This window comes from Etheostoma spectabile, chromosome 15, assembly GCF_008692095.1.
Source record: "Etheostoma spectabile isolate EspeVRDwgs_2016 chromosome 15, UIUC_Espe_1.0, whole genome shotgun sequence".
In the NCBI taxonomy this organism is placed as follows: domain Eukaryota; kingdom Metazoa; phylum Chordata; class Actinopteri; order Perciformes; family Percidae; genus Etheostoma; species Etheostoma spectabile.
In genome coordinates this window covers 20,585,847-20,597,014 of record NC_045747.1, presented here as the reverse complement: position 1 = coordinate 20,597,014, position 11,168 = coordinate 20,585,847, and the positions used below count along the sequence as shown (strand labels likewise).

General features: G+C 39.1%; 2 protein-coding genes across 6 annotated transcripts in view; one reads left to right on the top strand and one right to left on the bottom strand.

Moving 5' to 3' along the window:
• arl6ip1 (ARL6 interacting reticulophagy regulator 1) overlaps window positions 1–3,795 on the bottom strand; it is a 7,719-nt gene extending 3,924 nt beyond the window's left edge. Inside the window, exons 1-3 of the mRNA XM_032537130.1 lie at window positions 3,551–3,795; window positions 2,576–2,709; window positions 2,131–2,250 (exon numbers count right to left, since the gene is read on the bottom strand). Coding sequence (XP_032393021.1) covers window positions 2,131–2,250; window positions 2,576–2,709; window positions 3,551–3,586 — 290 coding nt within the window. The 5' untranslated portion in view covers window positions 3,587–3,795. The remainder of the gene's footprint in view (window positions 1–2,130; window positions 2,251–2,575; window positions 2,710–3,550) is intronic.
• A 3,823-nt stretch (window positions 3,796–7,618) lies between these two features.
• srrm2 (serine/arginine repetitive matrix 2) overlaps window positions 7,619–11,168 on the top strand; it is a 13,629-nt gene continuing 10,079 nt past the window's right edge. For all 5 annotated transcript variants that reach the window (XM_032536443.1, XM_032536446.1, XM_032536445.1 and 2 more), the window contains exons 1-4: window positions 7,619–7,860; window positions 8,967–9,218; window positions 9,593–9,688; window positions 10,332–10,517. In XM_032536443.1, the coding sequence (XP_032392334.1) occupies window positions 8,971–9,218; window positions 9,593–9,688; window positions 10,332–10,517 (530 nt within the window). In that variant the 5' untranslated portion in view covers window positions 7,619–7,860; window positions 8,967–8,970. The remainder of the gene's footprint in view (window positions 7,861–8,966; window positions 9,219–9,592; window positions 9,689–10,331; window positions 10,518–11,168) is intronic.

The following is an 11,168-nucleotide window of genomic DNA, read 5'->3' as shown; positions in this document are numbered from 1 at the left end:
TACAACTTTCAGACACGTTGCCCACGTCACAACTACGTTGTCAAGCTCAATTGGAGGCTGCACAGTAACGCCTAGCCATCACTGGAAAAGAGCTTCCATTTTCCTTCACTGGTCTCTGTCCAGAACAACAGGATCTGTTGGTCCCTTTCTTTAACTGTCTATGGTTTAATCAGGTAGTTTACCATGTGTAATCTCCCTTAGACAACAAATAATGAATCTATTTGATAAGTTGAGTATTAAAGTATTTTTTAAATCAAAAGCACTGGTTCTGACCCCAACTGAATATTTGTTGGCTCTTAGTCTTTTGTTATATTTAACTGCTCATTTTGGGGTTTTAGTTCAGTTGGACAACAGGCTATTTAGAGCTTTTAACTTTGGCGCTGGGAAATTGACAGCCATTTCACCGTTTTACTAGAGGCAAAGATTTGATTGAACCCCTAGCCCGATACGAAGTGACAAAAAAACATTCTGTGTGTGTATATTATAGTGATGTAAGCCTATAAGGATTAACACTGGCAAGAGCAAAATAAGGGCTTGACTATGGAGGGAAGGAGGGCAGCTGGGAAAAGAGGCCTTCACTTTCTGCTTAGCCATCGTCCCCTATTTTCGTCCTTGTAGTCAGGGAGCCAAACAGGGGCCGTGACCATACTTTGATAGCCCCATTTAACCAGCCCTCACAGGCAGATTGTCTCTTGCTATCTGGCAGACTCTGCTGCCTTATGAAGCTGCAGGCTGAGCAGCAGCCTGTGCTGCACAGCATGTGCACAATAATCAGACTCTACAGATCAATGCTACTTTTTCCTGGCCTACATCTAGAAATACAAAGCTGCCTTTTAAACCCAGGCACGCATGTTATCATCATCCCCCCCCCAAGTTAATTTCTTCTATACTACAACCCTGACAAAAGGCTGGTGCCTTTAATCCACTCAGGGCGTTTAAATGCTGCACATTATATTTAATGGTTTCTGACATCTCTTCACCTCACCATTTATCTAAATAATGCACACCAGTACTAAACTGACTCAACATGTCTCCTGCCTTAGCCTATGGAATGTCCAGCAGTGTAAAAGGGTACAGGTCATGCTCTGCTGATGCAGGGTTATATATTGCGAGATTGAAGGCGTCTGGTGGAGGACAGACGTCCAACACACTGCGCCAACTGCAAGCTGTTACTCTATCCTGTCCTGGGTGTCTGGTTCTCCCCATCAAATACACGTAGCTGAGTCAAGGGGCCGTCCGGTAAAAGATCTGGGTAACGTCAAAGCACCACTAAATTGTTGTACACCACGTAGGACAAGATTCCTATTCGGTATGGCAAAACGAGAGAACTCCTTTCCAAACAAATTGAAATGGCTGACTGATCGAGGCAGGTTCTGCTAGGAGGTTTCTGCCTGTTAAGAGTTTTTGTGTTGCCGTCATATCAATTGCATGCTCTTTTGGGAATTGTTGAGTCTCTATAAATTATGTGGTCTAGACATCACAAAAGATATAGAGATAACTTCTGCTATGATTTGTCATTATATAAGATTGTATTGAATCACCCAAAGAACCGACTAAATCTCCAACTGATGGTTTGGTTCTTATTTAATACCACCGTTATTTGCTTTGGCCCTAGCTAACAAGAAAGCCCTGAGTTCCAATCACTGGTTCATTTACAGCATTTGCAATCTGACGCAGAACTACATAACTTTTGTTTACATGATTTCTTAAGTTGTTCTTGTTGATTTTCAGTGTATTTTCCTATTTATGCAGATAGGATTGGATGCAGCTGCAAGAATTTGTTATTCAGATGCGGATGTGCCCCTTACAAGTAGTATTTATGGCCAATCTTACTTCTTATATTAAGAGACAGCTGCCATGATTCACTTTTGAAAATTAGACACTGAAAATCAATGGCATCCCATTGAGTGGTGCATTTGTCCAGCCAGGTGTAGGTTCATGGTGATATGAGAGTGCAATACTGACAATTCCATAACTAGCACAAACTCCTTACATAAAACCACAGGAGGAAATGACTTTGAAAGCCAAAACCGAGGAACATTTATAAAAAATAAAAATACATTATAGTCTAATGGAAAACCTACATCATCGTTTTCCCCACCAATGTGACTTTCATCCTCATGTGCTCACCACTTATTGGAGCCAAAGACTCTGGGTGCGAGTGTGGGTACCAGGTAGTCTGCTAGGCACAGCAACATGACAGCACAGGAGAGCCCAGTCAGCACTGATGGGTCCAGGTAGTAAATCAGCCTGGAGGAGGAAGACAAAGCAGTTTGTCACAGTTAAAAACTAGTTTCATTTCAGGTGCTCTCAATGGAAGAAATTTGTATCATCCATGCACAAATTTTGTTTCCTTCTTCAGGCTTAATGTGGGAACGTGCATTTTAGAAACCTCCGCCTGCAGTGGCATTCTTAAACAGAGCAGCTGAGTTAGCATAGTTACTTCTTGTTAAAATCTGTATTAATGTCGAGCAGAAGGAAATGTGTGCAATGCAAACTATGTGCCCTGGTGTGTGTGTGTGTGTGTGTGTGTGTGTGTAACCCTGTGACTCAGCACACAGTAAGACAGACTCACAGAAAGATCACAGTGGTGGCAGCCATCAGAGCTCCAGGGAACCAAGGCTTCTCCCAGCGCACAACACGATCCCCGGCCAGAATCACTTCACCCCAGCCCTGCAGCTGCTCCTCCAGTTGGGCCGTTTCCTGAGCCTGAACACAACATTATACACATTACAAAACAACCACATCACTGATGAGTCTGTTCTTGAAACAGAACATTTCCATAATATGAGCATGATTATAGAGACCAGAGATACAGCTCCAAAAAAGGACAGCCCACTTTAATTTATAAAAATGCAAATAGTTTTATTCTACAATATTGGGTAATAGAAGTTTGTGGAAACTAGCTGGTAATGTTTGCAACAATTCAATGTATTTTGAATTTAAAAGAATTACATTTTATGTAAGTCCCAAATCGAGGGTGTGGGGGCCGGTGGCGATAAGGAAGGACACGATAACAGTATTTCCTACTAACTTGATATGACTTTGCAGTAATGCCTCAATGCAAAACGGGGAATTGACTACGCTAGCCACACGTTTATCAAGATACGCAGAGGTAAAATTTCACAACTCGATTTCAACATTTTAAATTAGCGTTAGCACTCCATAGCAATGTTACAACGGGAATCGTCTCAACTGAAGCAAAGTGGAAAGCGTAGTAACCTTAGCTAGCGTTAACTAGCCAGCTAGCTAGCTAAATAGCCAGCTAACTGACATTAGCTAGCTGCTGAGAGCAGTCACAACGTAGCTAGGGTTAGCTGCAGAACAGATAGTCGGTTTAGCTTTAATTCGCTAGTTGGGTTGCTTTGCCACTTGGCGGTGCAAAGTTCACGATGATTAAACAAATCTACAAATAAGGGCCATCGTCGGCTAGGTTGAACGCCACCAGATTAGCAGTTAATGCTAACCTTACTGTTAACAAACCCAGAGCAGACACAACCCTTTTAAATTCCCTAACCTTAATAAAAAAAAAGGTGTGGTTTATACTCACTAGCATATTTGCGCTTTTGTTGTCTCCGTCAGCCATCGTTACTGAACCACCGTCGGTTGGGTTTCTGTCGTGAATTTCGTTATACGTTCAATAGGGAAACGACCCCGCAGAGCAGCAGCACACACGCCTCCTTTACTGGCTTCGGCAACACATTAACTGTCGAACTCTGGCAGGATGTATTTATGTCAAAATGTGCGTCAAAATCAGGCCATGGCATTCTGGGAAATGTAGTTTTGTATTTGTACCAATCAGAATTAGGTTAGTAAATAAATAACATTGCCGAGATTAAGGTGCAATAAACGTAGTAAGAAGAACTAAAAACAAAAGCAAGTACTGTACTGCAAAAGTCAATAAAAATAAAAAATACAGAATTGATTATGATACATGATATGATACAAGTTCAAGTTTTTTATCTATCATCACAACATTCACAGAGACACAGTCGATGACAATTGAATATTAAGTTAATACTAACTGTTTTCTAATTATGTGTAATTAATGGTCCATGATAAGTATGCTATGACTTCTGGTCCATTGGCTCATGAAAGCATTTTTGGTCTGCTTTTTCAACTAAATACATACCATAAAGCTTGAAAAGTTGATTAATGGAAGTAGAACGTTTTCACATTTCCTCTGACACTGTTATAGAAACAATTAAACATTTTCTATGTTTTGCTTTATGATCACAACATGGTAGATAAATGCATAGTATTTGTAATTCAGTTGTTTGTTTTACTTGGGAAAAGTCACATTAACAAAAAACTTTACTATCTATATTGTTTTATGCCTGTAGAAAATATGACTCTGACTCTATGTGTGTGAATATGTTTTTATTTAATGTCTATTGTAATTAATAAAAATAAAAAAACTATCTTGGATACCAAACAAAAAGACTTTTTAGTTTGATTTCAGATTCTTGTTGACTCAAGACCATAGTGGAGCATGGCCATATAGCTACTTAAGAATAATAACAAAACAATTACAGGAATTATGTGCAAGATACATAATTTTAACGTTGTAGAACCTTTTTTCAAGAAGTCACAGAATTGCTTATCTGATTGTTACAATTAATAGAACATAGACGGGCAGTTTAAATAGTCATTTGGCTGTTTTCTTAGCTAGTGCCTATTCTCACCCAGGGCAATTTGTCCACTAAGTAGTTGAACAGTAAGTATTAATAAATCAGATAAATAAATTTAAAAAAAACAACAGTTTTGTTAATGAGTTAATGAAGGTCATGAGTTAATGACCTTCCTTTATATTTCGCAGGAAGATTGAATTGCAGTTCTCAACCTTTCCACAAAGGGGAAGTATTTGTCAACGTGAGGTGAACCTTGAAACATCCTATGAACCGAGATGGGTATGGCTGCAGCCTGGAGCGTCCCATGTCATCCGTCCCGTCTCATGCGGTCCCGTCTCATGTATGAACCTGCTGATGCTGATGCTCCTCCACCAACTTTTTTATTTGCGGGTTCCAATCCACTTTTGGTGAGTAAAACAAAAGTTTTTGGTATAATTTATTTGATGCCACTTTAACAATGATTACAAAATCTACTTGTGTCGACACGTTCTTGAGCCTCAGGTCTTTTGCACTTTTATATCCTCCTCCTTAGGAAGGAGAAGAGGAGGAGGAGCCCTCTCCGGAGGATTGGAGGCAGCAGGTGACCGAATTCAATTTATGTATATACATTTAAATATAATATTGAGTCCAGAGAAATTAGCAGTGGGGCCCACATTGAGCCCCTGGCACCTATTATTTTCAGCACACAGTATTTTGCTCAGATTCCCCAAAACCAACCAGACAAAATTACACCTTAAAATACAACTAAACTATAATAAAAATAGGTTATTATTACATCATAGGCTACTACAACTCTGACATATGAACAGATGACATATTATTTTCCAGCTAACTATCAATGGGTGATCAATTGTATTTGCATGATCACTCATTTCCCCTTTCCACACATCTTTCTGTTGAGGAATGCACATGCAAAGTGTAACAACACAACATGCAGAATTAATTTACTGATGTGGCATTATTGGCACAAAATGACTGACAAAAAGTTTTTCTTTCCAGCTTGAGTAGGCCTATGTCTTCAACCACAATGACAACTATCGACAACGTCATCATTATTTTCTTTTGCCTACTTTTTTTTCCACGTAACATTTATTTTTGTTGCGTGTTCATAATTGGTTCAATAAAACGAACATAACAAATGTGTCAAAACCATAAGACCTGACAGCGAGGCACAGGGAAAAGCATATGGATCATTCAGACATAATAAATGACTTTCTTTTCACTAAGTTGACAATATGTAACCAAAAATTGTCAGAGGGGAAACTTCCTGCCATTTGGGGAAGATACAGTAAAATCGCACTTTTGGTTAACAGACACCTAAATAAACACATTTGATTTGAATTTTCATTTGACCACAAATCTGTATTCCTCTTCATTGCTTCTTTATTCAAATGGATTTCAGTTGAATGAAAAGACTTTTTATAAGTCTAAATTAGTCACTCAGTGAAAATCTGTTCAGCTGATCTCAATTTATATTGAACATCAAGTTAAAGCTGGCCCCTTTTGTGCAGACAGGACAACCACTGTGGTGCTTATGTGGTGTATGAAGTCACTTTCTTACAATTCAAATAACCAGATATTTGTGAGAATGTGTTTGACCCTTTAAAAAACTCCCTATTAGAGGAAAAAAATGTCATAAAATCATATATTAATATTATATTCCATTTTCACTGAGTCAAAACCTGTAACCAAATGCCAGTTGTTTTACATAATGCCGTTTTAGTGAGAGGGAAAAAACCTTTTCATATTCTGGAGTCAGAAATTTCTCCAACCTCTACATACACAATGTTTCCTTAAAAAAGGTGCATTTAAAGCCCTATGATGCCTTCTACGACCAAATCAAAATATATATTGTGTATATGCAAAATAAATATAAGGACAGTAAATATGCACAGCCCATGCCATATCATCAATGTGTAAAGAATCCCAAATAGGCCATTTCTTCTTTGCTAATAACATGTTGGATTAATGTCATGTTAATGACATATTTCATTTTTTTAAATGAAAAAAACGTTAACATTTATCAAACAATAATCTGGTGGCACCCCCATGTCATACGCCTCTCTCCCCTTTCTCACCTAGCACAGCCAGGCACTTTATGCTCCGAACTGTACGCAAGGGTCTCAGCTGACCCCAGGGGGGCTCCAAGGGTTTAGTTAAAAACAAATTTGTTTAAAAACAATCCACAAAAAATATGTCACTGGTCTCTATGCAAGAAAGGGAGATTACGTTTAAATAGTACTGGAAATTCACTAATGCCAATGATATTGAATCATTGATATTGTTATATGCAGAAATTGCCCATTATGCTCGGTTGATAATTCAGCCTTGTAACACACCTGTTAATCAGTTACATGTATGACGCTTACTACTAACCTGTTTTTTCAACCTGTTTTCATTTTTGGCATGTGGACATTTGGTTTTTGCCCCTTGAATCTTGTTGTTTGCGCCTTCATTTTTTTGTTTTTTCTACTCCACTGGGACCAGGGAAGTGCAATTTCCTCTATTACTGTTCTGCACAGATGGATAACGATAAAGTCTCTCTTTTCTTATTCAGTCTTAGCTTTTTCTGACATTTAATTGGAGCTTTGAACCTAACAGAGACTCAGATACTCAAACCACCAAAGACACTACAAAGTAAATAATTGTCTGGAAGACGATGAAAGTATTTAACTAATGTATGTATTGCTGTTGAAAATTTGGAGTTATATGTTTTTTACAAGACAGAAAGGAGATGAAAAACTTTAATCTGAAAAGTTACTAAAGCTGTGAGACAAATGTGGAGTAAAGAGTCCTTAATAGTTTATGTAATATAGCAGAAGTATAAAGTTTCAGAATAGAATAATATGGTAAAACGACTTCCACCACTATATGTGTGTATGTACTGTATGTATGTATGTATGTACTGATATATAGATAGGGCATAATGTATTAATTTTTCTTGTTTTTATCTACCTTTAATTAAACCTATTTTGAGTTGAACCCCTGAACGCATCGCAGGTTAAACGTGCATCCCATGCGTATGACGTCATTTGGTTTTCATTTTGTTCCTCCTTTGGTTGGAGATCAAACCAGCTAGCTGATAGCAAACCAGCCACATTTCTTTGTTTTTCATTGTTCTAAGACCCAGTTATTATAAGGCGTGTTTTATTGTCTGATTCAACAGGATATTATTTATCGCCAAATTCATACGGACACCGTTTTCTTTCCGCTCCGGGAGAAAACACTGGTACGTAGCAAATACGTTAGCTTGCTAACGTTAGCTTAAATGGGAATTGTTCGCTACGCATAAGTGTGGTTGGGCCTTTAGAAATGTGTAACGCCAGACTCACCGCGTTGCTTATTAAACTTAATATAAAATCACTGACTTTCAGCCATATTATCCGTATCCACTGAGTTTCATTATGGAATTCGATGGTTTGTCTTAGTCATCATAGCTACATTTACTGTTCAAACGAAGCAACAGGCCTATTCTGGCGCACGTGTTAATGCGTGACAAAATGTAATTTATCGTGAATGTATTCTCGACTAATTAATGTATATTTTGATTAGGCAAGATCCATACAAATCCACTCAGTGTTTCATAAAACTGTGATACGTTGCGAGAAACCTATGCCACACTTTCAAAATGCGCCTGCTTAAACGTTAGCTAGCTATTTGACTTGTAGTGATTTCATGAATCAGCTAACGTTTCTGAATTACTGTTTCTGCTGTTTTATCAGCCACCTCATAGTGTACGTTAGGACTTAACATACGGCCATATTAGTTATCTTGAATGATCACTACTAGTTGATTTATGTCAGCCATCTTAGAATACAGTCCCTCGGTATTTTTGAACGCTTAAAATGGCAAAGTGATAAATTGCAGAGGCCTGTGCAAGATCTTGGAGATCCTTATGGCTGCAATAAAGAAAAAATATTACCAAATGCCGGCCTCGGAATACCTCTCTACTTTGATACACACTATCAACTTGATAGCTTCTTTGACTCCCTATTCCAAGGAAATTTGTTGCTACAGGCTGAGCAGTCTCACATAAATACATTATAAGCCATAACGTAGCTACATGAAAGACATCAGATACATCCACATGTATACACACATACCTACATTTATAACTATACACTATGTACCTACACACATGACAGTTATTGTTGTTTTGTTTAGTGATAGTATGGCAGAGGGGACAAAACTGTCCCATGCCTCTTTCCAGGCCAATGATCTGTATCTATGACTGTATGCTAAAATGAAAATACTGGATCAATTTGGATTACGGTAGTTTTATTGGAAATGGACACAGATTTTTGTTATACAATATTTAATTATCTTTTATTCCAGAGTCATGTACAATGGGATTGGCCTGACAACTCCGCGGGGCAGCGGCACCAATGGCTATGTACAACGCAACCTATCAAGCCTGCGGGTCAAAAGGCCGCGGGATGAGCGTGGGGGGGAGCGGGATGACAAGGACCGGGAGAGACTAGAGAGTCAGCTCAACAGGCAGCCTAATGCTGACATCCTGGAGCACCAACGGAAGAGGCAGCTGGAGGTCAAGTGTGCCGAGCTGCAGGATATGATGGAGGAGCAAGGGTAAGACAAATACTGTAGTTTTTACATCACGCCTCTGGACTACACAGGGTTTTGCTAAAGGCCCTGACGTACCAAGGAGATAGTCGGTCCAAGTTGGGCTGTACAAGTTGTAACTGCATCAACTAATTGTTTTAGCACTACTTACGTTTTGTGTTTATATTGTCTTTTCTTTGCAACTGTGTGACAGTTTCTTTTCATTTAGATCAATTGATTATCATACATGTAATGAATTTACTGGTCGCACAGGAAATGTAGTCAACTGTATAACAAGGGCCTACAGTAGCTTGCTGCAGTGGGAGAAAAATAAGAATGGGGCAAGATTGCGGCTTTTGATCTGTACAGTGTTTAATACTCTCTTCTGTTTGCATGGTCAGGTATTCAGCTGAAGAAATTGAGGAGAAGGTGCACAGTTTCCGGATGATGCTACAGGAGAAGCAGGAGCCTCCTCCCGCCACCACTGAGAGACCAACGTAAGTACTACAAAAACAGGCAACAATAATTCCCATGGCTCCAATTTAAAAAAAAAAAAGACAACAACATAAAAGACATACCATTTTGATAATGATCATCAACAATCTTATTTCATTGTAGCGCTGCGTACACCACATTGATCAGCCCCTCCTTGTCCCTCTTTCTGTTTGTGAGACTCTTTTACACAAATATACAGGCCCGTCACACTCACCTGCAACTCCTAAACCACAAGTAAGTCTGTATCTCGTTGTTGTTGTTTTCTGGCCAACTTTAACTTGGCTGTTCAATATGAAAACAACAACAGAGAGGAACAGGACTTAACTTAACGGGCTTGCTATCTGGGAGTTCAAGTTGAACTCATAGAAGACATTACTGTATGCTAGCTGTGTGGTGATGCCAGGCTTTGGAACGGGCTGTGGGTCCAGTAGACTTGGCGTTGAACACTGAAAATAGGGATATAAAGAAGAAGAAAAATCTGAATAATAAATGTGTTAAAATAAAAAAAATTAAAACCTTTTTTTTTTTTTTTATACTTCACCTGACATCCACCACAAATACACTCTACACACTTTTAGTACCCAGAGCATTACTTAGTCCACATTGCAATTTGTCAGTAATACAGAGCGGTGTGTTTTTTCTCAGGGCGACAGAGACCCATGCTCTAGCTGCAGCCAACCAGCAGAAAAATGACCGTCTTCGTGCGGCTTTTGGCATCTCCAGTGAATATGTGGACGGGTCATCCTTCCATGCTGACCGCAAGGAGAGAGAAAAGGAGAAGAAAGAGCAAGAACGCTTGGAAAGGGAAAGGCAGCAGCAGCAACAATATACGTGAGTAGGTCAAAAACCATCCACATTGCTGGTGTGAAAATCAAATCAATGTCTCTTTTACATTTAAATCTAGCAAAGTAACAGAGCTGGACATTGTGGCTAAAATATTTGTCAGTATTTTCCAGCCTTGGTAAAACTGCTTTAAAAATGTGACAAAATTGGGGTACCTGGGTAGCTCACCTCGTCGAGCGTGTGTCCCATGTACAGATTCTTAGTCCTTGCTGCTGCGGCCAGGGCTTCAATTCCGACCTGCGGCCCTTTACTGCATGGCATTTTCATTTTTTTTTTTTTTTTGAGCTTTACACACAGCTAGAGGTACGGGAAACTGTGAGACAAAAAAAATATAGTAAAGTTTATGGTTTAAGGATTATTAGGAACACCTATTCAATTTCTCATTAATGCAATTATCTAATCAACCAATCACATGGCAGTTGCTTCAATGCATTTAGGGGTGTGGTCCTGGTCAAGACAATCTCCTGAACTCCAAACTGAATGTCAGAATGGGAAAGAAAGGTGATTTAAGCAAATTTGAGCGTGGCATGGTTGTTGGTGCCAGACGTGCCGGTCTGAGTATTTCACAATCTGCTAAATTACTGGGACTTTTACGCACAACCATTTCTAGGGTTTACAAAGAATGGTGTGAAAAGGGAA